The 27,482-nt window shown below is 51.3% G+C and overlaps 4 protein-coding genes across 4 annotated transcripts; 2 read left to right on the forward strand and 2 right to left on the reverse strand.

The window, feature by feature from the left end:
* Positions 1 to 225: 225 nt before the first annotated feature.
* On the forward strand, positions 226 to 6,048 carry TGME49_234310 (hypothetical protein). The gene is made up of 6 exons (XM_018780395.1): positions 226 to 1,404; positions 2,180 to 2,203; positions 2,812 to 2,943; positions 3,200 to 3,249; positions 3,720 to 3,779; positions 4,694 to 6,048. Exons 1-6 carry the CDS (start codon positions 1,144 to 1,146, stop codon positions 4,698 to 4,700), a joined length of 534 nt encoding a protein of 177 aa, XP_018635860.1. The 5' UTR covers positions 226 to 1,143; the 3' UTR covers positions 4,701 to 6,048.
* TGME49_234340 (hypothetical protein) lies at positions 5,144 to 6,634 on the reverse strand. The gene has a single exon (XM_002368833.2). It carries the CDS (start codon positions 6,029 to 6,031, stop codon positions 5,519 to 5,521), a length of 513 nt encoding a protein of 170 aa, XP_002368874.1. The 5' UTR covers positions 6,032 to 6,634; the 3' UTR covers positions 5,144 to 5,518.
* A 458-nt stretch (positions 6,635 to 7,092) lies between these two features.
* Positions 7,093 to 9,594, reverse strand: TGME49_234350 (hypothetical protein; the record flags this gene model as incomplete). The annotated part of the gene is made up of 1 exon (XM_002368834.2): positions 7,093 to 9,594. One exon carries the CDS (start codon positions 9,592 to 9,594, stop codon positions 7,201 to 7,203), a length of 2,394 nt encoding a protein of 797 aa, XP_002368875.2. The 3' UTR covers positions 7,093 to 7,200.
* A 3,975-nt stretch (positions 9,595 to 13,569) lies between these two features.
* TGME49_234360 (DNA topoisomerase I, putative) lies at positions 13,570 to 27,443 on the forward strand. The gene is made up of 16 exons (XM_018780396.1): positions 13,570 to 14,461; positions 14,985 to 15,692; positions 16,471 to 16,595; positions 17,425 to 17,677; positions 18,056 to 18,202; positions 18,806 to 18,955; positions 19,811 to 19,894; positions 20,254 to 20,299; positions 20,858 to 20,944; positions 21,372 to 21,499; positions 21,666 to 21,746; positions 22,432 to 22,790; positions 23,873 to 24,059; positions 24,638 to 24,720; positions 25,101 to 25,254; positions 25,696 to 27,443. Exons 1-16 carry the CDS (start codon positions 14,438 to 14,440, stop codon positions 25,750 to 25,752), a joined length of 2,673 nt encoding a protein of 890 aa, XP_018635859.1. The 5' UTR covers positions 13,570 to 14,437; the 3' UTR covers positions 25,753 to 27,443.
* The last annotated feature ends 39 nt before the right edge of the window (positions 27,444 to 27,482 follow it).

The raw sequence follows: 27,482 nt of genomic DNA on the forward strand, positions 1-27,482 counted from the left end.
TGTGTGGCAACCTGCGTGTGAAGATGTTCTTATTGGGGCTCGTGAGTTTTGTTCGCTTTCTTTTCCGGGCCAGAAACTTCATTATAGACGAAAAGAGAGACTCTCTCTCGCCCCTTCTGTCTGCATTGCAGGGAGTCACACCACGAACAGTAGAGAGGAGACTACAGAGTGGACGGTATTTGTTGAACCAGCGTTTACGGAAGACACGAATTGATTTCTTGTCCGCCTGGCACCTGTTGAGTCACTGGATGAACGCGGGTGACGCCTTTTTGTGGTGTTTCTGATAAACGTTTACAAGGAAAAACCTTCGGGTCGGATTATCTCTGTTCGAGTGAAACTGGTTTGCCGAGTTTCTCTCTCTCCTTGCCTTTTTTTCCACGTTCGAGATCCACAAGCGTAACGCAGGATCAGTGAAAATCCCCTTCTCATTCGGGACTGTGTTTTCCCCGGTTCCCTGTCTTTGTTGGTTTGTCTGCCCGAGCACCTCTTCCGGCGCGGTTTCCGTGCTTGTTTGGGTTCGTCTTCACCGTCATTTCGCGAATTCCAACTGCTTTCCATCTCCCACACAAACCACGAGTTGCCCCTTCCGTAGAGAAAACGGCTTTTTCTCACCCCTCGCAAAGCTGCATAAGGACGCGACGTTTTCTCTCGCTGTGTGTTGGAGTCGCAGGTCCCCCGTTTCCCTTTGCAGCCGGTCCGCGGCTTCTGCTGTGAAAGTCTTCTGAAAATCGTGTCTGACGACTCTTTTTCGTTGCATGCATCGCGATTTTGACAGCGTTTTCGCGCGCTTCCCTAAGATGCGAGCTCCACTTTTTCGTGCCGTCTCGCTTTTCCGCGCGTCGTCGCTGTCTCCTGTTTGCGGTTTCTGAAACTGCTGAGTTCGCTACGTGTGTGTCTACCTCCTTTCTCGCGTTTCCCGTTTTCCTCTTTTCCCCTTGTTTCCGTAGAGCGGTTTTCAACGAACTCCCTTTTGCGTTTTCTATCCAGCTGCACGGGCAGCGAAAACTGAACTCTTCGCCGCTTTTCCGAGTCGCCCGACGCCATCCTTTCGGCGCGTTTTGCGCCGCCTCAACCTTCTGCAACTCGCACCTCCGATTCGGTTTTCTTCCGCTTTACTTTCCTCGTCCGCTTCTCCCCAGCAGAATGAGTGGGCGGGGGCGCGGTCGCGGCGGATCTCGCGGGCGCGGCAAACCGCGTGGAGGCCGAGGCGCTCGCCGCGTCGCAACTTTCGAGGAGGTGATGGAGAGAAATGCCATGTTGGAACGCAGAGAAACGCGCGAAGAGGAGGCGTCGAGCGAAGAAGAGGAAGAGGACGAAGAAGAAGAGGAGGAGCCCACCAAGTTCAAGAGGCCTCTCGACTTTCTCAGGCAACGAATGAAGGAGGACGGCGACGACAGCGAAGACGTGAGGCCTCCCTCAAAAATCAAGAAATGACGAAACTGCACACAGAAGCACGCAAACGCCGCAACAGACCGAAGTCTCTTGCCTTTCACATGCATGCAGCGTCCAAAATGCATCCGCAGAGCAGATGTCACCGTCGTTTCCAGGGGAAACACAACCCATCACAACACAGGCATCTGTATATGGGCGTCTGTATACACATGCGCATCTACCAGATATATATATATATATATATATATATATATATATGAAACATGCGCGCATGCGCATATGCATTGACATCTATGCACATATGTGTATCTGTATGGGCCGAGTTTGTGCGTATACAGCCGTGCCTGTATCTATCTCTTTCTACATATATATATATATATATATAAATATATATAAATATACTACATATATATATAAATATACTACATATATATATATATATACTACATATATATATATATTTATATTTATATACATGCGTATGTATGTCTAAAAGGACATGGCAAGTGTTGAGTAACATGTGAACATGGCTGTGGCTGTCCGCTGGTGGATGCATGTTGCAATTTTTGCTCATGTGTAGACGAGATCCACTTAAACGCATAATGCGGAGTGGACGCGGCGAAGCACCCTGAATCGACTAGTGAAAGGCACAGATGTACACGCAAATGCAAAGATACACACACATGCATGCAGGGACGTACATCTGTGTATATGTGTACGTGTGACTCTGCATGCGCTGATATAATGCGACGTCACTCGTATTTGCTTTGTGCTGTTCTCTCTGCAGGAGGAAGAGGAACTGTCGATAAACGTAGGACTCGCCTTCCCTTTCTTTACACACTCAACGAGAGCATGTGGACATGCATTTCGCTATTTTTTCGATGAGTATATATATATATATATATGCATGTATATATACGTATGTATCTATCTGTGCTTGCAGAGAAACCTAGTTCGCATTTATGTGCATATATATATATATATATATTTGTGTCTCCTTGCATACGTGGATGTACACGTCCTGTTCTCCTGTTCCGTGGAACATAGCGAGACACAAGCGTGGGATAGGTATCTTTTATATATATATATATATATATATGTAAATCCGTACTTTGTTTATCTGTGTATATATGTGGATTATGAGTTTATGTAGGTATGTTTGTATATGTGTGTATAAGAAAAGGCACTGGGCACTGAATGGCTGTTCATTGCGAAGCAGTTTCGTAACTTGGATTTTTATGGGCTCTTTTCACGTTGTGCCTGTTCCGTTCTTCGTCTCCAGTGGCGCGTCGGCGTTTCCTGTGTCTTCTCGTCTCCTCCCTTTTCTCTGTGCGCGTCTCCTCCTCCTTCTGTGAGCGTCTTCTCCCGGTTTGTCACCTGCTTGCTTTTCTCTCTGCCCACGCTTCTTTCCTGCCTCAGCTGGGAAGCATGCGCCTGTCAACGGCAAATCCGAACAGAGACCGACGAGCCATTGAGAAGACCGGCGTTGTCGAGCTTAGTAGACGGGAGAGAGAAGAGCTGGAGAGACAGAGACGGCAGCGCATCTACGAGGTAAAACGCCGTCTGCGGCAGGCGCAAGACTTCTTTCGACTCGCGTTCTTTTCTCGTCGAATGTTCTCTCGGATTCGCGTTTCAGCGACGCAGAGGCAAAACGACAACGCGAGCCAGGCGCAGTTATGTAAATGTGCAAAGGGGTCTTCTCTTCAGAGAGATTCCAACACACTGGCCCGCAGATAAACGGTTATTTCTCTGGTGTCGGCTTATATTCGGAAACGAAAACTGGCTTCCTGGGTGTGTGTGTGTGCAGAAACTGCATGCGGAAGGCAAGACGGCAGAGGCCAAGGCAGATCTCGCTCGGTGAGGCGTTGAAGACTCCCAGACGGCTGCCGAGACGAAGTTCCTTGTCTCTTTTCCCCTGTCGTCTCCTTGCGCGTTTTGACGTTTGCATATTTATACGCACTGTTCTACGAGACATGAAATGATGTACATGTATATATATACATATATATATATATATACGTATATATATATGTGTGTGTGTATTTTTGCATATGTATCTCTATGTGTCGTTTGGTGTGTGCATGGACGGTGCGTACCTGGAGAAGAAAGGATAATACGAGGCATCGTAGGCAGTTGCTTGTCCATTTTGTGAAACTGCATCGACGTCTTTCTGTTTGTGCAGGTGAATGTATTCGCCTCTGTTCCTCTGGTGTAGAGAGAGGCCAGCAAGCGTTTGAAAAGACGCGCGAAACGAAGGGAGAACGCTCTTGGTTTCTCTTCGCGTTCTCACTGGATTGTGTGTACACTTTTCTTTCGCGTTTTCGCAGCCTGGCGGAGGTCCGACGGCGGCGCGAGGAGGCCGCGCGCCTGCGTGCTCAGAACGGAGGGTACGCGAGAGGGGGAAACGCGAAACGTTCAGAGGGTCTCTTTGCGAAGGCGTTACAGAAGCCGAACCGTCTGCAGTTCTCAGCTTTCAAAAACTCGAAAAACTGCGTAAACATCGCCACACGGTCTCGACCGCGAGTGTGAGCGACGCGCTCAAACGAGAACTGCTTGCGTTCATCTCGGCCTCTAGGCAACAGCGTTTCTTCCGAAACAGATGTCGTGAAGAGAAGAACGCGAGACTTTGAAGAATCGAGAGACAGGTTTCTCGCGCTGTCCAAACAGACGAAGGAAATGTGCAGCGACCATGCAACGGAGCAACACACACAGAATGCTACTCAACGCATTGATCTGTCTGTTGCTCCTTTTCGCGTATGAACGGGAGTGCGTTCGTTCCTCGCTGTTTGCATGGGTTGCGACCCTGCAAGGAACGAGAAAAGCAAAAACGTGGAAGGCGTCCATCTGTGCATGTCGCGAAACGGCACCGCCTTGGAGGGGCGCATGCAGAGTGCGAGAAGGAAGCTACGAGGAAATGGCGTTTCATTTCTTTTCTCGCGCTTCCTTTTCCACTGGAAGTAAAGGGTCTCACCTTTGCCCATTTCTGCGTCTCTTCATTTCCATAGACCATCCTTCTCTTCCTTTTCTTCTCTTCTTTTTCTTCTCTTCTTTTTCTTCTCTTCTTTCTCTTCTCTTCTTTTTTTTCTCTTCTTTTTCTTCTCTTCTTTCTCTTCTTCTCTGTCTTACGCTCTCCACGCGTTCCGCCGACGTGCCTGCATTTGCGGCTGGTGGCGAGAGTCCTGATTGCCGTTCTTCTGCGTGATTCGGTGAGGACCCCCAAGTTGCCTTCGGCGCAAGCCGCTGCGAATCTCCGCGTTCTCACCCCGAGCAGGTTTCTCCTTTTTCCTTTGCTTCTCCGCAGCGCGTAGCACTCTGGCGTCCTCCGCGGTCGGCTTCTCCGAGACTCCTTCAGAAAAAGTGGATAGGCATGGGCCGCGTTAGCCGCCCGCGCGCGGCCACTGAGGAGCCGAAAGGAGACGTCAAGCAGACGGTGTCTGTACACCCAAGCAGCTGCTTGCAGGCATGCTTTCCTGAGAGGAGACGCTTCCACTTCTTTCCATCTCCTCGCAACTGCGCGTCCAGTTGCTGCTCAAAAAGATGGACAAAGAGGCACACAGACACAACCCTGAGCCATGTAGCGGCAGATCTCTGCATGCAAATGAACGTGCGAGCTTATACAACGTACTTGTGTATGCATATATATATATATATATAAATATATATATACATATGCATATATGAATGTGAATTCGTACGTATAAATACCTATGTATAAATATGTATATGTATATGTAAATATATATATATATATGCTTGTATGTCTACTTTTGTGAAGGTGAAGGGTGGTTGTGTATTGTAGAGAGGAGTGCAGAGGTTGTGGTGGATGTCTGCGTTCCTGTCTGGTCAATGCTTCCCTCATTTTTTCTGTTGATGAAAGAGGAACGTGGACATCTACAACTGAAGACAACTCCGTCTCGACTATTGTGGGGAGAGCTGGTCGCCAGCGCTGACGGAATGCGTTGCCGTCGAGATTCTGCTCGGCTTGTGCGTTCGACGCCGCGCACAGAAGGCAGAGAAAGGTGGAAACTTCTTGCCCGTTTCTCTGCAGGCTTCTCTCCTCTTGCCTTTGTGCTAGAAGAGCAGATGCCTGCAGAAGTAGCAAGGAAAGATATCTTCTTTGCTCGCCTCAAGAGACATATATAAGTTCGGGCAGAGAGCGCAGACCGGCGGATCGGCCGGAGCAGAGAGACAAGGGGAGAGAGACGCGCTGTCGGTCGCTTTCAGACGCGACGCAGACGAGAAGAAAGCCAGCATCCCAGTCTTTGGGAGGAACGATGGTGAGCATTGGAGAGACGAGACAAGCAAACGAGTAGAGACTGGATGAGAAGACAGACTCGAGGTTTCGCGATGATGAGGGCTCGGCGAAAGGGCAACGACGGAGACAACAGAGCGGCAGAAGCGTGCAGAAGGAAAAGAGAACATAGAAGAGAGAGGAAAGAGAATGAGAAGGGAAGAATAAAAGACAGAAGAACCAGTCAAAGAGGAGAAAGGGTAACGAGAGAGAGCGAGAAGAAAGATAGAGGGAACGAAGAAAGCGACACAGAAGAAAGAGTACAGGAAAGAGAGAAGAAAGAGTACAGGAAGGAGAGAAGAAAGAGTACAGGAGAGACTGCGGAAGAAGAGACAGAAATGAAGGCATCGAAGAGAAAGAAGAGAGGAAATCGGCACGAGCCACTTGGAAGACGAGACGCCTTTTTTGAGCTGCAGTTGCTGTTTCTCATCGTCTTTGCTTCGCTTTCGACTGGCAAAGAGCGGCCTCGATTTCTCTTTTCTCTCGCGAGACTCTCATCCCAGCGCGAGCCTCCCGTGCTGTCCGGCTTACGCCAACAAGAATCCCAAACGTTTAGTCCATCCAGACCGACATTACGAAGAGACTTCCAAAGTGAACACCACGATGTCGGTACAGTCTGTCTCCAAGTGTGAGTTTTATGACTCTCTCAAAAGAGTCGAAACAACTCACCCGACCCAAGAGCGAATCCACTCGCAGTCACACCAGAGGTGAAAGAACCGCAGTTGTTAACACAGAACCGGAAAAACTCTACACAACCACCCGTGTATGTCCATATATATATATATATATATATATATATATATGTAAATGTAAATGTGTAATTTGTAGATGTGTAGATGGACTACTCGTCAGTGTATATTTATCTCCATATCTGTGTATAGATCTTTGTCGAAGCACGCGCAGTTTCCAATGTCTAAAATAGACAAACGCTCTGCAAAAAGCCCACGAATGTTCAATGTTCAAATATATATGTATGTATATATATATATATATATATGCATAAGTATATATGTACATATACTTATCGTGGAGTCGGTTTCCATGTTTCTCCGCGAAGATCTGAACTCATGTTGGGTCGCGTTTCCCTGCCTGTTCGTTCTCTTTTCGCCGCAGGAGAGGAAGCTGGTGCCCCTCTCCTGTCATACATTTTTTCGATCAGGTGAAAAAACACAGAGACAAACGTTCGCGTAGAGCCACAGGAAATCGCTGCCAGCGTAGTTCGTTTTCCCCGCGGAGACAGCTCTGTAGACCGCAGCACTCAGAAACGCATATGCACCCTTGAGAGCATACCTCCGAGGAAGCAGCGGCGCAGTGGCTGAGACAAGTCGAACTGAAAAAGAAATAGGCCGACGCCAAGAACGTAGACGCAGGCTGCATCCTTTGTCGGGCTCTGTCAGGTGTATCCCCGGTTGGGGAGGCACAGCGATTTTTCTGGAGTGTAGAACCTCCCTCAAAGATGGTGGAGTTCGTAAACGGATAACGTTGGTTCTCGAGTGAGGCCTTTCGCAACGCTCGGCCTATCTGCCATCCCTGCAAAGGCTCTTCGAAGCCTCCCGCTGATTCAAAACGACTTTCAGAAGGTCGTTTATCGCCGCGGCCGTCAACGCAGGCTGATCGATGTGAACGGCATGCCCTGCCTCGACGACGAGGCTGTGTGCGTGAGGAAAGTAATTTTTCACTGAAGGCCAGTGCCGCTCGACATCCACCCACGGAGAGGCCAGACCCCGCACAATCAACGCAGGACCCAGAAACGCCGTCGGCGCCTCCTGGAATACCGCGACCGACGCATGCGCTGCACGCGATGTCGGGGAACTGTCAGCCGCAGAAGAGGAGGTGGCGAGAGGGGAAGAAGAAAAGGGAGAAGAGGCTTGAGGGGAAGAAGCAGTGGCAGAACAGCAAGGAGAGAATGGACGAAAAGACGAAAGGGCAGAAGAGGAAAACGGAGAAGCCCCAGTCGTGGAAGCAGATGCTGGGAGAGCGGCAGGTAGATCCCACTTGAGTGTCTCGTTGCGAAAGCTGTCTCGAATGACCTGGATGTTCATTTTCCATTTTAAATTTTTCCTGGGCACCGGTTTCTCAACACCTCGCACCCCGCTCTCTGACGTTTGTGCATGAGATCCATATCGATCAGACTCCCGCTCTTCCTTATCTCCCTCTCGTTCTGCCATCCTCCCTTTCTGCCTCTCTTCTTCTGCCGGCCTCGCGGGCCACAGTCCTGCCATTCCTGCTTTTCGTGTCGCTGCATCGTGGCTGCGAGCCGCTCGCTCTTCTTCTCCTTCGCCTCTCGTTTCCTTGTCTTTTTCCTCGTCTCCTAACGCGTTTCCTTCTTCTTCCAAGAGCACGAGGAGAGAGTCCGCGCCACCATGTCGGAGTGGAGGCTCCCTTTCCTCCAAAGCTCGAACGACTCCGCGCTTGCCGTCGGGCACAGCCTCTGTCGGGAGAGCAGCAGCCAGTTCAACGAGTTCACGGATGTCGACAGAGCCTGCGCGAGGCAACGGCCATCTGTAGTAATTAACGGGGGAGATGTCGAGAGCCACAACGCTCTGAATGAGGCCTTGCGGCGCCCGAAGCGCGGCGGCCATCGCCACTTGGCCGCCGAGGCTGTGCCCGACCAGGCAGCAGCACCCGGGGACAAGGCCATCGGAGGAGGGAGGCCTTGAGTTCCATCCCGAGTCGTCTGATACCAAAGATGGTCGTGATTCGAGGTCTCGACCAAGAAGACGCATGTCTCCGCCAGAAAGGCCATACCCGTTACAAGTCTCCCCCGCTAGTTCTTTCGATCTACCTTCTTGGTCTTCTCGTTTTCCTCGTTCTCCGTCTCCCTGTCTTCCCTGTTCTCTTTCCTCTTTTCGACCTCGTCGCCGCTCCCCGCCTGTCGCTTCTGCAAGTTCTTCTTCTTCCTTGGTATCTCGTGTATGTTCCCTGCTCGTTGGAGGCTTGACCGCGATCCTCTTTTCTCGCTGAATGAGGGCGATGACGTCGGCGGCCATGTCCTGAAGGAACATGGAAGAGGTGGAAGGCGAAGCTCCGTGGTTCCGCAGATCGACAGCGAGGACTCGGTCTGCGTGGAGTCGCCTGCACAGGTCGCGCATGTCCTCTTTGCCTCTAAACATCCCATGCAAGACGACAACCAGGGAGGCTCGCTTTTCACTCCCTTCCCAGGAAGAAGACGGTCCAGGTATCACCTCTTCAAACGCGAGATCCACCGCTCGAGAGAGCAGGCACGACGGCCACTGCGAGGGCCTCTTCGCTTTTTGACGCGCGGCGGGCAGCCGCGTCGGGCGGTACTCAACAGACACTGGCCTCTCAGACTCGTCACCGCGCGCGGCGAGGGAGACAGCTGAGGCGATCGGGGATCGTCCTCCGTCCACTTCATGGCTGTTTCCGCCGCCTTCCAAACAAAAGCGGCGGGGCGAGCCTGGAGGCGAGGGAGGAGTGTGAGGAGGGGACGATGAGAGGAAGGAGACAGCCGTGGACGCGCCTCTGGAGGTCGGCGCACAGGACTGTTTCGCGAAGGACTCGACGCCCAACGGTGGACTCACTGCCCGCAGTACACCGTCGGCAGCTGCGCCAGCGGACCTGGAACTCCTCATGGTTGCTTGGGCTGTTAGAGACAGTGCGAGTGGGGGGCTCCAGGCGCGCGAACCGCGGAGACACTGTGGAACCGAGAGGCCGCGAAGCAGGAGTGTCTCCGTCAGAGGAGACACTTCGTCCAGCCTGAAGTTCCTTCCGTGGGGAGCGGCGAGCCCTGTGACGCGCCGAGCCCAGGACGACGCTGACAGGGGGAAGAGCCAAGTTGGTAGGAAAGAAGAGAAACAGCTCGGAGGAGACACAGGCGCGACGGAGGAAAGGGGGGAGGCTGCGAGAGTGAAGGAAGAGGAACACAAGAAAAGGAAACGGAGAGGAAACATGGCCTTCAAGTGGATGCACTGTCTTCATCCCGAGCGCCCCCGCAGATACTTTCGGCCCCCAGAGACGGCTAGATCCCGAGTGAGAGTGGGCGAGTGAGAGGTGGAGGTACAGAGGGGCGAGGTCAAAGGAACAGTTGACAGGAGACTAGGAAAAATGGGGAAGATGATCATTCCTGTAATGCGAGAAGCAATTGAGCGCCTGAGGTCATCAAATGTAATGGTGCGCTGCTGAACGGGGGTGGGGGAGGGGGTGGCGAGAGAGGAGAAGGATGTTTTCTCTCGCCGTCCATACGACAGGTAACCGAAATTCAGATTTTGCGTCTCGAACGCATCTGCTGTGTCACACGTTTACCGTCATAGGATATCGAAGTCCAACGTTTTTCAAGGGAAAATAAGAAGGACGAAGACGGGGGGGGAAGGAACGGACATGTCCAGTGCCTGAAAGACACCGTGCATTTAGGGTATCGCGAAAAGAGCCTGAAAAAGTCGAGACAGAAACGAGGGAACTATCTAGAGGGCGCCATGCCCCGTTAGTGGGGCAGGTGAAATGTAGCAGCAAAGGCCATTGGCATTCAACTTCCTGCTAGCCACGCGCTGGGGTAGGGACTTAAGAAGAATGGGAGGTTTCCCCTCCGCCCCAAATGCCAAGGACCCTCTTGCAGTCTTCTGAGGAGATAAACTCAAACGGGAGAGTGCCGCACCCCGTGTCGAAGGCGCCAGCAGGGCAAGTCCTTGCTTAATCGCGAGTAGGAGAAACACAGAGAGCTCAAGAGAACAGAACGGAATGTTCTTGAACGAGGGAAAGAAACAGAACGCGAAGAAGCGAATCGACGCTGTCACCTACACATATACACCTACAGCATTTGCAGTTGCATGGCTTCAAACGGACATATACTTGCGTGAGGAAAGGAATTCAGATTCACCTATCTATGAGCGTATCGATTCGACAGAATTCATTGCGAGCCTTGGGAACGAACGACCCATCGAGTTCGGCGCCACTGTCGCCGCCCTCGTGTGTAAAGACAAGAAGAAACAGAGCGGAAGATAGAGAAAGGAAAGCAGAGTTAAAAGGTGGAAGAAAGGACGATTCCAGAAGAAGATCGCAAAGAAGGCGAAAAGTCCCAGATCGCCTCGCCCTGCGTGGAGAGAGACGCGCGCAACGCCGGGAGACGATCCCCAGAGACACGCGCAACGTCGAGCAGATCAGGCAGCGCCAGCGAAGGCACAGGGTGAATCACCAGTTCTTTTTGGTTCTTTCGCCGGAATCGATAACAGAAGAGGGGGACAGTCGCGAACGGACGACAGAGAAGTGGAGAAGAAACACAAAAACGGGAACGACGGCCAGAGATCGAGACGGAAGAGTCCATCAGAGACCACGCAGCTTCCTCATCTTCAAGGCCACAAAAAGTGCACCGGGGGAAAAAGGGAAGGCAGGTAAATGGTTCGCGCTTTTTCTCTTTTCTCCACATGTTTTTGCGCTGGAATAAAACTGGCACTTGGGGCTTTTCCGCATGTGTGCTGCCTCTTGTAGCCTCTCGGGATTTGTCTGGAGACAGAGACGATGGCAATCTGTCGCCGACAGGTTGGCGACTCGCAAAGAGAGGAGGCCGCACGCATCTGCGTTAGTTGCAAGCTAGTCCAGAAGAAGAGGGGGGAAAGAGCCGCCCAAAAGGCGCCTTTGAGGTCTGAGTAAAGGACATCGTGCCTCAGACTTAGAAGAGAGTCGTCGAGGTTAAAACAGAAGGGGGTTCCGGGGAGTTTCTACACTACGAGTTTGACGACGGGCTCGATAGAACTTGGAACAAGCCGTTGTTCAGCAGAGTGGCGCAAGACTCGCGTAGTCGGGAAAGATGTGATGGTCTTCTGTTGTTAAGAGAGGTCTCCGGCTCGCTCGATTACAGTGAGCATTAATGGTTCTCGGATGAAAGCGGCACTGCGCGTTTCCACGGCTAGTGGTGTGCGTGCTGGTCACTGAATGAGAAATACACACGAAGATCCGTCTCCCAGCCAAAACCGCCTTCGGGCTGTCCGTAGAAGCGACTTGGCCCGCTAAACAAAGGCCTTCAAAATGCAACACCGTAGTTCACCGCTTAGAATTTCCTCCCCCAGAAAAGCTGGTGTTTCCAGAGCGCTTCTCTCCGGTTTATAACGATCTGGCTCTGTATTGATGAAAGACAGGACGCGCATGAGAGCAACGGACTGGGACACACACGCTTTTGATGGCTTTTTCAAACTGCACCAGCCGCCGTGTTTCATATCGCGTTCAGTCTATGGTCACCCATCATGGCTGTAAACTTGTTTAACGTAGCGGGACACTGGGATCGAGAGCATCTGTGAAGGAGAAAGGACAGACACGCTGTCGACGGCGATTCACACATTTCCAGTCGCCGTTTCTTGTAGGGCCATGCTTTGAACGGAGCCTCTCGCGGTCCAACGGCTTTCAAATGTCGCATCTGGGCAAAGCCCCCATTTGCGTTCGCCAGTTCTTTTACTCGAGTTCCCCTTTGTCTACGTTGGGGTGGAAGCTCGCGTTTTCGCTCACACCACCCGATGTCGATGTTCGGCACTCTGAAAGAAGGAACACAGGGCATGTTTTTCTGTCGCCGTCACGCGTACGCTTGCCGGCGAGTTAACTGTACACGGACGTACATCCAGAGCTGCTCATGTTATTCGCATGAACCTTATCAACCGTTTCGTGCTTTGGCTGTCGATCCTGTCTCGCTACGTAATGGAACCTGTTCTGGACGGTGGAGGTAAGCTGCTGCCCATCGACTTGCTCAATTGGCTTCTCGAGGGGCAAACGCGCCACAGGAAAAGGAATGATACCCGCTGTTTAAACACCACAGTTACCGTAGCTGTAGGTGACTGCGAGTTCTCGACTTTTCCTCCTGTGCCAGCTCATAACTGCTGCTCCGTCTGCTAACCTTTCTTGGACTGCGTCTACTCGATGGACTTCCAACGTTGTCTGAGGTTCTTTGACGGTGTGCTACGCCCCGTACAGTTCTACCTTTTCGACGCATGCAAATGCCTATCGAACTTGACCGGCTTAACCTTCGTACACGCGGATTTCGCTTTGACGAAACCACCAAGCCCTCTGCTCCGTGAGGTGCATCTCTTCCTGCGCGTCTTCAACATAACATCTACGCCGCGCTACTGACGTTTCCGTCTCGAGAACAGGGGCGTTTCGTCTCGTCTTTTCTCGTTCGTGGTCGCGGTGTCTGTATGCCCAGCAGTGGGATTCGAACGAGACTGGAGAGACGTAGTCCCGCGGTCCGAGTCGCGAGAGACCTGTATCTTTCAGCTCTTTTTCCCCGCGAATCGGTGGCTCTCTGGAAGACTAGCGAACTCTCACGTTCTCTCTCTTGGAGACATTCGCATCCGCCCTTGCAGCCGGGGCTTGCTGTGCAGGCCGATTCAGGCAAGACATGCAAAGTCGACAGGAAAACTTCGAGCACATGTTCTGGCGGCCCTCTCCTCGCATTTCTTCTCTCGCAGTCTCTGTAGTAGGCTACGCTTTGTACCCCCGACATAATGGTCAGGCGAAAGTTGACATGTCTTTGTCGCAGAAGCCCGCAGGCCTGTGCTGAGATGCCCTCTGTAGAGTGGCGTGGAAGGTCGATTTGATTCGGCGACTTTTTCCCGCTTTCACCTCGAAAGGTTTTCCTGGTTTCTACCGAACCGCGCGGTCGGCGCGCGCGACTCCAGTCGCGCCTTTCCCTCTTCTCTCTGCAACCCTGAGGTCGAAAATTCATCTTTTTAGCAACTGAGTGGACTCTGCCTCTTCGATTCGAGGAAGACCAGCGTGATCGTGTACGGCCATCGACGATGTTCGCAGGTCTTGACCGACGCTGGTGCGTCTAGACTGGCGAGATACGACAACAGGAAGGTCGCCTGTGCAGGCGTTCTTGCATGCTCTGTTTTTCTTTTTCTCTCGCTGCATTCTCGCTTCCCGGTGCCTCGCGCAACTGCGTTTCGTCTTCCTTTTTGTCGGGTGCGCATTTTCTCTCTCTCGATTCGCGAAAATCGAATCTCTTTCGCTCTGTTTCCTCGCACAAGGTTCCTCTTGAGGCGACCAGCCCCGTCTCTGCCTTCGTCCTGGGCCGCGTTGCGCAAGCCGTTTGCCTCTCTCGTCTTTTCGTCGTCCTGGTCGCTGAACCGTCGTTGCTCGTTTTTTTCTCCACCGGAACTTCTTGCTTCACGGGGCGCAACTCGATCTGGCGCTTCTCGTCTCCCTCTTCTGAAGCTTGCCTCTCCTTTCTCGTCCGCGACTCTGTCTCGCGGACGACTTCGGCCTCGTCGCTGCGCGCTTGGACGCACATGGTGAAAAAAGTTTTTCTTGGGGAAGGAAACACTCGTTCCATTCGATCAGCGCATTTCTTTTCTGCAGATCCCACAGCTTGCACCCGTTTTCGTCTTTGCCGTCGCGACGCATTGCGAAGAAAAGGTCGTTTTCTCTCTCTCTCTTGCGCCGCCCCCTTGTCTCTCGTTTTCCCCTCTCCTCCGTCCAGCCGTGCTTTCTCGCGAAAGCGAAAAAACGGCCTTGTCATTCTCACAATTCGTTCTTGTCTTCCTCGCGTCTTCTGTCAGATCGCCGTTCTCGCCGGAACGGGGCGTCGTCTGGGGCCGGCGTCTCCCTTTGCCCGTCCTCCTGCTGCTCTCCACTTTTGTCTGTCACCTCTTCTCGCTCTCTGCGCATCGCTGTCTCGCCTCCTGCCTCCTCCTCGTCTCCTCGGTCGCCGTCCGCTGTCTCTCGCATGCGCTTTGCCTCGCAGACGTCTTCTGTCCCTGCGGTCTTCCTTTTCTTTCTCCGTTGCTTCCCCTGGTCGTATTGCTCGCCCACAAGATGACTCCTGGAAAGCGCCGCGTGGTATGTTTTTCCATTTCTCCCGTTCGTCTTCCCTGCGTCCTGCTCCTTTCCTGGACTCAGTGTGTCTCGCGTCGCCGCCTCGGCCTCTCACCTTTCCGTTTGTCTCACAAGCAGCCGTTTTCCTCCGCATGTTGCTTCGCTCTGGGTGTATGTACACCGGGCTCCGCCCCCTCCATGCTGGCCAGAGTTCTGTCAGTCTCCTTCCCGGAGGTCGTTTGCCTGGAAACGTCGGGTGCAGCTCCGCTATCCTCGAACAAAGGAACATTTTTGGGTGATCTCCAAACTGAGGGTCGCAGCTGTGAAAAGAACGATGCCTTGCAGGTTCAGGTCGCTGCAGCGCGTCGGCGCCCAGAGATGCAACCGACGCGTAGTGGAGTGTGTCTGTGTTTTGCGTCTCTCCCCCTTCTTCGTTCTCGTTCTCTGTCGCTTCCTCTTCTCTCTTTGTCTCGTGCGTCTTTTTCCTCGAGTGATTTTCCACCAAGTGAAGTTCGCTCCGCCTCTTTCTGTCTTTTTGGCTGTACAGCTGCTGAGTGACGAGTCGTCTGAGGAAGACGCACCTCTCACCCAGAAGGCAAAGCGTTCGCGCAGGTCCTCCGAGGCTTCTTCGCCTTCGCCGCCGTTCGTCGGGGCTGCGACCGCCTCGGGCTCCGCGCAGCCTCCCTCAGGTCTCGCGCTGGCGTCCACCGAGGAGACGGAGACGTCTTCCCCGTCTTCTCCTCTGAACCACGGAGCTGCGAAGCCGGCGCCCGCGTCCTGGTCGACTGCGAGCGCAGTTCCTGCGGCGTCTCCCGCGTCTTCGGACAGTTCGCCAGCGCTGCTGAACGGGATCGCCGGCGTCGCAGAGGGGCGCGCCGACAGGTCCCTGTCTCCGCGGGGCGCCGCCAACCTGCCGCGTGTGAAGACGGAGACACTTGGGGCTCCAGCTCTGCGCTCGCTCGCGGAGGGCGGCGCGAAGGCGCCCGAGCCAGCAGTGAAGAGCGACGCAGACGGCGTCGAGAGGAAAGTGAAACTCGAAGGTCCTGTGTCGCCTAGCCGAGGCGCAGGAGACGCGGCGAGGGCCGCCACAGGGCCTCGAGGAGTTGTGAGCTCCCCGGCGCGACCTGCAGGCCTCTCGAGCCCAGTTCCGAAGAAGCGTGTGAACAAGTACGTCAAGACGGAGGAGAACTTCGAACCAATAAATCGATGGTGGGAACGAACCGAGGCGGAGATCGAGCGAGAACAAGAGAAGCAGGTGAGGACGCGAAGCAAGCGAAGTCGCGGGGGGCTCGACAGCGCATGGCCTGAGCATGCAGCGAGTGTGAACCAATCGTCACATCACGAGCTCGCAGCGCCTGGATCGAAGAGCACAACCTGCGATTCTCAGGATCTCTGTGAAGAAGTCTACTTGGATGGAGAGAGTTGGCAACTTCGCGCGCGCTCGCAATGTGCAGACTCAGCTGTTCCCGGCACACTGTAAAGAATCGAGAGGTTTCCCACACACACAGACATGCAGACAGAAAGACAGAAAAACATGCGACGAGAACTGATGCAGAGACTGGCTGCTGATGAAAAGGGGGAACAGACGCTCCTGGAAGACCGTCGCGGAGACCTTCCCCAGGAAGCGTCAGGCCGAAAAGGAGAGATGTCTCCCGAAGTTTGCGTTTCTCGTCTCCCCTCCGTCACGGGGCGTTTGATCTTTTTCTTTTTTTCTTCGCGGTGCATGCAGCAGTTACCTTCTCGCTTTTCTCTGCCGCTTTTGACCGCCAGAGCTTCGTTGAAAAACCTGGCGGTCCTGCAGGCTGTCACTCCGCTCGCCCTCGTGTCGGGACTTCTGGGGGGGAGAGGGGGGCCTGCTCGAGAGAAGAATGTCCTGTCCGCGGTTCCAGAGAGAAAAGGTCTCGTGCGTCTCAGTGAGTGGAGTTTCTGAATTTAAAAAAGAACGCATGCGAAAGAAAATGTCAGAGGTCACTAGGGTTGACACTTCATCTGTCTGCGGCTCCACAACTTGCTTGTCTGGCGTTGCTTTCCAGTGGAGCTACCTCGAACATAACGGTCTGATGTTCGCCCCGCCCTACGAACCGCATGGCAAGCAGATCACGTACCACGGCAAGCCGGTGTCTCTGCCTCCGGAAGCTGAAGAAGTTGCGAACTACTGGTGCGAGCGAAGTCTCTGTTCAGTTCATTTCCTCGATTCTCCCTCTGTAGCGTCGTGCCTCCTGAGACGAAACACGATTGTCGCGCCTGACGCTTTTTTCTCTCCGGATATCTTGTCCACTGTCGCGTCTTTCTCTCTCTTGCCAGCCGTCTGTGTACGTAGACGCCTGCACACTCTTGCGGGCATGCAAAGTTGTATATTGCGTCTGGATGTGTATACATACACCAGCAGACGACCTTGAAGTATGTACTCCCTAGAAAAGCATACAGACAATCCTGGCTGGGAGGTGAGGGCTCCCAGGACGATGGTCCTGATCGTCTAGCCTCTGAGTAGCGTTCGAGGACCCGCTAAAAAACGACTGAAGCGAGATTTTGTGCTACAAAGAGCACGACCGGAGGCCTAGGTCTCGAATTATGGCTTCTCGGAAGGAGGGGGGTGGGAGCCTGCACTCTGGGTGTCGGACTGGATCTGTGCAGATATTCAAGGATGCGTCATGTTGTCCTTTGCTGTCGACGCGCGTCTGCTCACTCGTGGTCTGCGGCAGAGAGCGTTTCCTCACGGTGGCTTTTGACGATGTCGGGGAAGCGTTTGTATCCATACTCGTTCAAACATGTCAAAAAATGCATGCAGATCGATGCGTTGGGATCTATGGCAGTTACGCATCAAGATATTTCCATATATATATATATAAATATTTACACACTTACACCTATCGAGACATAGTTGTACATATCTGCGCATATGTTTATACATCCACATATATGTATATATATATATATATATATATATATATTTATATATGTCCGTATACTTCTGTGATGTTGCGTAGGTGTGGAGTTTTGGAGAGCGATTATGCAACGAAGCCTCGTTTCGTCGAAAATTTCTGGAAAGCCTTTTTGAGGAATTTGCCGAAGGATCACCCAATTCTTGTGGAGGAAGGATTCGCAGAGGCGAAACTGGCGACGGAGTACAAGGAGGGGGAGCGCATGGTCGGTTTCGCTGCATGCGATTTTTCCCCCATCAAGGAGTACCTGGACAAGCAGAAGGAGCTCAAGAAGGAGATGTCGAAGGAAGAAAAAGAGGTGCGAAACAAACACGGAAAGGGGGATGTGAGAAGAACAAGGGAAGTTCGTCCCTACCGATTTTAGGATCCTGAATTTGACTCTGGTTTTCAGATGGAGTTGACTGAGAAACGCACGCTTCGCTGAGGAATGCGTTCTTTTCTGATCTGCAGACGGCAGGAGAGGCCTCTGTTTCCGCGGTGGCCGCCAGCTTTCCGTTATCTGTTGCTGCGGAACCTGAGGTTGCCGGAGTGCTTCATTGAAAAAGAGAATCAGCTTTTTCCTTCTGGACTTTCTGTGTGTTTCAAACCCCCAGCAGGCAGTCTCCAATCTGTCTATCAGATACGAAAGTTCGTGCTCATTTCGCGCGGATTTCTTGTTTTTTCTTGTCCTCTGCAGATTCTAAAACAACAAAAACTGCAAGAAGGCGCTCCATACGCCTACGCCCTTGTCGACTTCATCCGCGAAAAAGTCGGCAACACTCGCGTGGAACCTCCGGGGCTGTTCAGAGGCCGAGGAGAACATCCCAAGCAAGGCATGCTGAAGGTGAGAGTTTCGTTCCTCTTTCTCTGATCTTCTCTTCCTGCCCTTCTCTGCTTTGCTCTCCCCACTGTGCGGTGCTTGCCGACATACATTTGCATATATATATATATATATATACATATATATATACATACATATATATATATATATATATACATATATACATATATATATACATATATATATTTGTAGGAAGAGAAAAGATAGAATGAGAAGGCATGCGTTCTTAGTACGGTAAGAAAGTCCCTCTTTCGAATGTGACTTGTTTTCTCTCTGTTGAGCTTCCCGGGAGATCGCCTGTCGTCGTGCATTCGTCTAAACTATGTAAACTGTATCATATATAGACACATATATTGATGTGTATCTATATATACATATATGTGTGTATATGGCGCTTTATCTCTTCGTGTCTTCTCCAAACCGCACCCCCGCTTCGTGACGAGTCCTCTTCCTCTTTCTGTTTTTTTTCGTCTGGGCGTATTTCGGAGCGTTTTGCTGTTCTGTCCTTTGCTGTCTCTTTTTCGCCATCATTTGTCTCTCCGTTTTTACCGCGTTCTCCGCCATTCCTCGCTTCTTTTTTTGCCGCCGACTCCCTCTTTTCATCAGAGACGCATCTTCTCGTATGACGTCATTCTCAACCTCGCCGAAGACGCGCCGGTGCCGCGCGTCGCTCTTCCCGGCCATGCCTGGAAAGACGTTTTTCACGACAACTCTGTAACCTGGCTAGCCTTCTATCGCGACTCCATCAACGACCAAGTAGGCGCGCTCAAAGATTCAACAAGCAACCGGGATGTGTGTACACATAGAGATCTTTCTGTATCTATATCTATAGATATCTATATATACCTAGATATAGGGGAACACGGATATGCATATGAACAGAATTTCTGAAAATAAGTGACGTCTCTTCAAGCTACTGCAAGCTGCTTTCTTCAACGTCTTCCTCTTTATATATATATATATATATATATATATGCATACGTATATAGCCGCATTCATCTGTGTATGTCTGTCTATATCTCTGGAACTTCTTTGTCTATGCGTGTGTATATATGTGTATATATGTGGATATACACAGTCTCACATGGATCTTTCTCGTCATTCATGTGATGGGCTCCTTTCTGTTCCGTTGTCCGTATCCACTGAGGACGCTTGCTTCTCAAGAGATTACTGCTTCTTATGTTTCTGCCGTTTTTTTCGGTGCGGAGAGTCTCTGTCAAGCGAAGGAGAAGCAACAGAGAACAGGCGCGCCACTGCGACGGGTGTGTCACGAACCTAAACCTGTAGGACAGTTCTTTGCATGCAAGCATGCATGCATCTGCACAAGGTGCAACATACAAAGAGATGTGCGTCTGCTGGAGACGCCCTGTGTGCTAGAAAGCCGAATTCGTACGGGGAGACGGTGAGGAGAGGCTTCTTCGCCAAAGAGAATCCTCCTCGGATGCAGCAGGAGTTTGTATAGACCTGGGCTGCTGCGGAGACATCCCTTGTTTCTCCTGTTCTGTAGACCCATCGCCAGTGAAACGCGTCTGTTTCTCGCGATTGTTGTGTTGTGAGAGGCCAAGCACTCTTCTGTACTGTTCTGCTGTCAAACGTTTTCCCCTCTCCCAGGTGAAGTACATGTACCTCGCTGCGCAGTCCAAGTTCAAAGGTCAACAGGATTTCCTCAAATACGAAAAGGCTCGGAAACTCAAAGTGAGTCACGACGCATGCGCGCAGGACAGTCTAGGTTTGCCAAGGCCGAACACTATATATATATATATATATATAAATATAATATGTATCTATATATATATGTATATATATATGTATATGTATATGTATGTATATGTATATGTATGTATAAATGTGTACATGCTGGTTATGAGTTTAAACGCGTCTCAGCAGACGGCGAAGGCGGTCCACACTGCCGCGTCCACCTCCGAAAGCGTCAGTGTGTGAATAACTGTGCATGTGCATGCATATGCGGGCAAATGGTTGAAGCGGAAAGGACAGCTTCACAGGCTGGGCAAGCACCAGAAGAGTTGCCGCTTCGCGTGTTTTGCTTTTCTCAGCTGCATGTCGACCGAATTCGCCAGGACTACTTCAAAAAACTGGAATGTACGCGCGACTCTCTCCAGCACAGCTCTGCTCCACCGACAACCACATAAATCAATACATGTACAAAACCATATATATTTAGATATATAGATATATATATATTTAGATATAGATATTCGTGTGCGTCTGCATGTCTGCATGCCTGCATGTTGATACACGGATGTGTGAGTATGTGTGGTAAATTTGTCTGCGTCTTTGCGTAGAGTGGAAGGCCAATGCCGTGATGAATGGTATTGTGTTTGAATCAGGCCGATCGGATTTTCCAGTGCATGCAGTTGAGACCTCTGGAGCGAGGGAACCAGATGGATGTCGAGGTCTTTCGAAGGCTCCTCCAGGACATCATCTGTCTCCACACAGGGGCAAACATGCAGTTCTACGCAGTTGTGTGTCTCCGAGAATCTCTGTGACCTTGGGAAGCCTCCATATCTGTATGTAAATTATTCGCACAGTAGTGTGTTGAGTGCACATACAGGTAGATAGGAATGTACATCTATTTACATGCGCCTTTTGAAGTATGCATGCGCCTGCGCTTTCTTTTCTGTGTGGTTTCGATTTCAGCGACGAACTCGCTGGACCGGCAGCTGGGCACTGCGACCTACCTCATCGACGTTCTTGCTCTGAGAGTTGGTGGAGAAAAAGATACAGGTAACTTCCTGGAAAGCTATTCTCACGCATTCGGTAAATGCGGAGTGCGTGCCAGGACGCGTCCTGCGCCTCTCCGAGTCGGAGCAGAAGCTCTGATTGTTTTTTCCTCTTTTCCTGTGACTCTCCGCTTTGCATGCCTCCGGTATACTTCTGCCGTGTTCCCAATGTCCCCCTGGCGCGTTGGTCGTTTTCATCTTATTTCTTTGCATTTCTTCGCCCGGCGAGCCTGTCGGCTCTCCCTTTTTTCATGCTTTGCCCGCGAAGAGAAGGAAGGCAGCGTCCAAGAAGCTGGGCTTCGTTTGCCTCGCCGTTTCCAGAAGGAGGGATGCCCTTTCGCCTCTCTTCTCTCTGACTCTAAACCGAACGTACCGTTTGCTTCGTCAACTTTAGACTCGACGCACGCGGCTACGTCGTCCTTTTCTTTCAGACGAAGAAGCCGACACTGTTGGCTGCTGCTCCCTTCGCGTCGAGCATCTGACATTCGATACAGAAAAACAAGAAGTGACGTTCGACTTCCTCGGCAAAGACTCGATTCGCTACTTCAATACTGTGAAGGTAAGAGAAAGTCGCTCTACCTCATTCGCAGGGAGACGATGCTTCTCCCTTGTGTGTCTTTTTCTCCTCTCCATGTTCTTCTGCCTCTGCGGTTCTTGCCTTCCTTCCACATTTCTTGTTCGTTCGAAGATCTCTCGCGGGAGTTGCCTTCTCGGTCTCTCTGCAGGTTCACCCGCAAGTCTTCAAGAACGTCGTTGGGTTCTGCAAAGGCAAGAAACCTGAGGACGACGTTTTCGATAAAATAAACGTAAGCGTCCATGGTGAAGCAGAGCGACGCGCAGTGTTTCAGGTAGCTCCGCTCTCTTCGCAGTCTCCTCTCTCTCCCGCTGCATGCACCTCTCGTATCCTCCCTGCATGCGTTTCTGTTTGTGCCGCCAGCGCCTCTCTGTGGGGATCACTTCCCCGGCGCTGCAAGCCTTCATGTACTGCCGCGTTTCTGAAGAACTGGATCCCCGTCTGTATCTCAAGCCGTACAACGATAAGTACAAAAAACGTAGATATGTGTACGTGCGTATCTGCAGAATTCCGTACACAAATGCGTACCGAAAGATGCGCACGCATACAACTGTCAATAGACACGCACATATATACATACATACATATATATAAATATATATATATATACTTGTATATGTATACATATGCATATACATATGCATATATGGTCTACGAGGTACATAGGGTTCAGGGAGGTCGGCTATAGGGGTCTGGTTGAGATTTTCTGTGTTGTATAATACCATCAGTCGTTGCATGCAGTGGGCGGGAGCCTCGAGTTTCGTCTTGTCTCGTTTTCCCTCTCGAAAGCCTTTCCTCACCCTGTTCGACGTCGGAGCGCTTGACAGGAGCCATGCGTCTGGAGACGCAAGGTGGACGAATCTCTCTGCAAGCGCTTGTTGACTGGACTGCACTGTGTCCGCCTCCGTGGTGCTCAGAGCGCAGCGCTAAACAACCATTTGCGGCAATTCATGCCCGGCCTGTCGGCAAAGGTATTCCGTACCTACAACGCCTCGATTACGTTGCAGAACGAGTTGTTTAAGTTGGATGAGGCGCTCGCTCTTCGAGCTCAAAAGGCAGGGAAAGGAGTGAAGAAGGCGAAGGAAGAAGTGAAAGCAGAGACCAAGGCAGAGTCGAGTTCCGGCGAGGACGAGCCTCTTGTGGCGCTGAAGGAGGAGTCTCGCGTCAAGGCAGAGAAGGACGAGTCCGACCGGCGGCGCGAAGAGGAACTGAAAAAGATCTCCTGCGACGTCAGCAACGTTGGAGAACTGGTGCAATTCTACAACGACGCAAATCGGTGAGAGAAAACAGACAAGCGCGCGACTTCAAACTCGCAGAGCTCCAAACGCATGTGGGCGGCTGTCTCCGGCGCGACAAATGCATGCGCACTCAACGGCGACACAACACTGCTGTGCGTCGAAAACGCAGAATCTCTCAGGTCACATCTGTTTTCAACTACGCATGTAATACTATACAGACATACATGTATGAAGAAATGTAAATACGTGAATAACTATATCTGAATCTACATGCACTTTTATGCATATGCATAAGTACGTATATATATATATATATGTATATCTGGATAGGCAGACAGAAAGACATGTGTAGATCCCTGTCTATTTTATACTGTCCCCCTGTAAGCGTTTTCTGTGGGTCCACGACATGTGAGGCGCTTTCCGACCGAGCGTTCCTTCTTGACACTCAACTCTCTCTGTTCGCGGTTTGTGTGATCTCGAAGTTCACCGGTCTCCGTTCTGCGTAGCTCACTGTGTCGCTTTCAGTGCATCTTCACAGTTTGTATGCCAGTGTCGAAGAGCAGCAACCGACATATTTTTCGCCTGGAACGCATGTGCCAAGGAAGCTAATCAATAGACCGAAGGGTGCGACTGAGACGAAGAACAGAAAGCGTTCCACTTTCATCAGTAGTCTCAGTGTATGTTCGCCATCTGTGGACCTTGTGGGGCTTCGGCTGTGTGCACATATCAAACCGTCCTCCGCGTCGATGCTTAGACTCTTGACGCAGGACAGCGGGAGGGAGTCACAGAAAATCGTTTCTGTTGTCTCTCTCAAGGTGACTGGACTGTGGGTCAGATGCAGCGGCGCTGTCGCGCGTGCATGCACTGTGAACATGGCCTTAGTGACGTGACTGAAAGCGCCTCAAATAGGCGGCTGTCGCGCGCCTTTTTCGCATATTCGATCGCGTGGAGTTCAACAAAGAAGAAGGAAAACACCATCGCGCGTGGGCTGGAGATCTGTGCGCATGTCTATGCATGCATTGGGGAGGTCTCTTGTCCGAGAAGGTACGCGGCTGTGAACTGCGTTGCGGACTTCCCGGATTCCGAAGCGTCGCGTCGCGCGAGTTGTTGGTTTTTTCAGAGCTGTTGCCATTCTGTGCAATCACCAAAGGAGTGTGCCCAAGCAGCATGCAGCGAGCATGCAGAAAATGGAGCATCAGCAGCTGATGCTGGACGAGGATATTCGCGAGTGCGAAGAGTATTTGGAGTTTCTCAAGAAACCGCCATCAAAGAGAAAAGAGCGCTTCACGTTCGTCTCTGATGTTAAGGTAGGTGACATGAGACACAAACGCATACACTCACCCGCGTTTGCGCGCCTATCTGTCTCTGTGGATGGAGATGCGTGTGTGTTGACAAGGAGAGGAGAAGGCAATACTGTGGGTGGAAGGGAAGAAGGCAACGAAAGTCTGCAGAAAAAAACCTGGCAGTGTGGTACACCTCAGTTTAACCAGAACTGCGGTTTCGCTTGACAAAAGCCAGCATCAGCAGTTGAGCGGTTTTCACGGTCGCCGGTGCACCAAGGTCGTTTGCAGAGCGCTTTTTCGCGGAGAGATACGTTTTGTAGACACAAGATGCAGGAGAGAAACAGGGAGAGAGTGAGAGACAGCGATAGGAGTCCGATCGAGACAGATGTGTGGAGACGTACAGGAGACGTCCACCGAGTTACATGGATGCGTTTTCTTCCGACACTGCTTCGTGAGAAAGTTGAAACTGCGCCCAGTAAGGCCAGTCTGCATCTGCGCGTGGAAACAAGATCGCATGCGAAAGTCGGAGATTTTCGGTCCGGCAGAGAAGGAAGAAAGAGTGCCTCCGAAGCGGCAGTCACCGTCTGTGTTTCTCTTCACAGGACTTCCAAGGGAATCCGAGGAAAACGAACGTCAGAGACGGCATGAAAGAGGATGTCTGTGCGCGTCGTCTTCAAGCACTCCTGTAAGTCCACTTCTCAGGAACCGGAAGCCGGGGGAAATACTCCGAGAGGAAACTCAGATGCTCTAAACATTTCACATCAAAGGTATACCTCATTTTCATACACAGTTGGTGGTAGACTCCGGCATGTATCGTTTTCTGTAGTTATCTATATACACATGTGTGTGCTTATATTTAAGTACACATTTACACACGTATACGCGACGATGCAGTCCTGGTCGTGCTATACTCACTGCGGAAGGGGAAGTGAAGAAAGACTGTTTCGGAAACAGAGGAAAGTTCTGAACAGGTGAACACTGTGGTGGAGAAGTCGTGGTAGAGAAAGAAGAAGTATCGAAGAATGTGGAGCGCGGTGTTTGGGCGACATCTGCATGTGTGCGCAGGAAACGCCGAGCAGATCACCTCTTGAAAATTAAGCTGAAAGACGACAACAAAACTGTCGCTTTAGGAACTTCCAAGATCAATTACATGGACCCCCGTATCACTGTTGCTTTCTGCAAGAAGTACGAGGTGCCGATCGAGAAATTGTTCAACAAGGTGCGTTGCTTCTTCACACGAGTTCCGGAAGTGACGACAGTCTGCAAAGGAACACTCTCGGTTAAGACTCTCGATTAAGACTTCCTTGGAGCGCCAGTCACTTGCAGCAGGCGGTTCGGATTTTTCATGCACCTGCATGCATACGCACTGGTCCGTGCGTCTTTCCTTCGTGTATCGACAGAAAGTCAAAGACCTACATGTCTATGTAGCGTTTGAAAAAGGAAAGATCCTAGAGTGTGAACCGTGACCTGTCCATCTGCATGTCGCCCACACAGGTGTACCGGTAAAAACGCATATGTCTATGTATACATACATCTACCTTGATACATAGATACATGTAGATCTATAGAGACACATATATGAGGAAACAGACCACAGTCGCATGTCTCGACAGCGATGACGGAGCACAACTTTCGATTTGCTCGTGTGTTTTATGTTCAGAGTTTGAGGCTCAAATTCCCCTGGGCTATGTTCGCCAAGTCCACCTTTGAGTTTTAATGTGTATCTCCATCGCTCTTCCTCTTGCTTCGGCTGCATGTCTCCGCGAGAACAGAATAGGCGACTTTCCAAAAAGAACGTACTGTTCTGCGTTGATAAAAGCAAAGGGTGTGCATGCGAAGCTAGGCGAAGACTCGAAAGTAAAGAACACCAAAGGACCCAAGACGCAAACGGCGCCAGTGTGTGCGCAGGCATGTGCGCCTTCTTTTGGTGACATGTGTACATACATGTGAGCATAAACTGTGCATGTGGGTGGGTATGAGGTAGACCGGAATGGAGTTTTGCGAGTTCGTTTCGCGTTGCTGCGTTCTTTTTGAATTGCCTTTGTGTCACCGTCGTGTGATTCTCTCACAATGCGTGAGCCTGTGGAACACGACCGTGGGCAAAGAAGCGTCTGACCATGGAAGGAGTAAGAGACCTAAATGTGCGTTTTGGGGTGCTGAAAGCAGCGGGAGACAAGACGCTTCGAGGTGTTTGCTCACATCTCTTGGTTGTTTTCTTCATAGACGATCGGTTCCCTGGATCCACGTCGCAGGATTGGGTCGTGTGGTACGGGAGATGTCGAGTGAGATGGCGAAAGCGATGTAGCACAAGTATGCGCGTTTGTTGCCGGGTGCACGCACACATGCAAATAGGCGTCGGTGCGCGTGAGTACAGGCCGCCGTTTGTCTTCGCAGCGAGTTCCCTCTCGGTCACTCTGTCTCTTCACACCAGGACGACAATGACATCGGTTTCTGGTAAAATTTTACTGGGACCTGCCCATGCGTTTATTTCAGCGTTGGCATACGGTACACGTGTGGAGGTAGCGCATCTGGGATGGACAGAGGTTTGGGTCTGTATCTGGACAGATCCTTTTCTGGTGGGCTCTGGATGACAAGTTGCGAGGGACGTCGAAAACGTTTCCTCATCGTTCTTTCGTGATGGTGAAACGAAACTCATGGTGCCAATTGCTTCCCGCAGACCGGTTTGCTCGTCCTAGAGGCGGAGAGGGAACCGCTGGGGAATCTGGAAGCGGGAAGTGCGACTAATGCGTCGAATCTGCATGCATGTTTCTGTCTACAAAATCTAAACGTGAGGACTGAAGTGAGGACATCAACTGCAGCAAAACATCCCTCCCAGAAAAGAGTGTAGATACTAGTATACGGACACAAAACATCAAGCGAAGGTACCTTGTGCGTTGAGTGGCTGTTCTCCATCCGCAGAGAGGAGACAAATCTGTCTACTTTACGTTTTCTTCTCGCATGTGGAGGTTTCGAGTGTAATATGAGGGGGTCGAGAGGAATGAAAGAGAACTGGTTACAACTTTTTGTGTTTGTTACGTTTTCCTTCACCTCTGAACAAGAGTCAGGGGATCTGCCTGCCGCCGCAATAAAAAGTAAGGAGGCGTTTACGTCGAGGTGATCATTGCTTGCCTCCAAAGGAAATGCGTGTGGATGGCCTTTTTTATGCTCCCAATTTTTCTCTGTGCCTCGGTTTTGAAGAGTACTCACACACACCGAAGCGCTAAATATAGGTGATTTTTTTTGCTAGACTGCGAGCGGCAGACGCTGCACTTTGATTTTTCTCGTTGATATTTGCACTTGCTTAATTTTCCAATTGTCTTCGATCAATCGCACACGGGTTATCATTTTTGTCCTCAAGAGATTCGAACGCATTGTGCCCGGGCGGCAGAGGAAAAGATGCCATCAGCTACTCGCGATTTCTCAGTAGCTCCATCAAGGTGGAAACGC

The sequence above is a fragment of the Toxoplasma gondii genome, chromosome X (genome assembly GCF_000006565.2).
Source record: "Toxoplasma gondii ME49 chromosome X, whole genome shotgun sequence".
In the NCBI taxonomy this organism is placed as follows: Eukaryota; Apicomplexa; class Conoidasida; order Eucoccidiorida; family Sarcocystidae; genus Toxoplasma; species Toxoplasma gondii.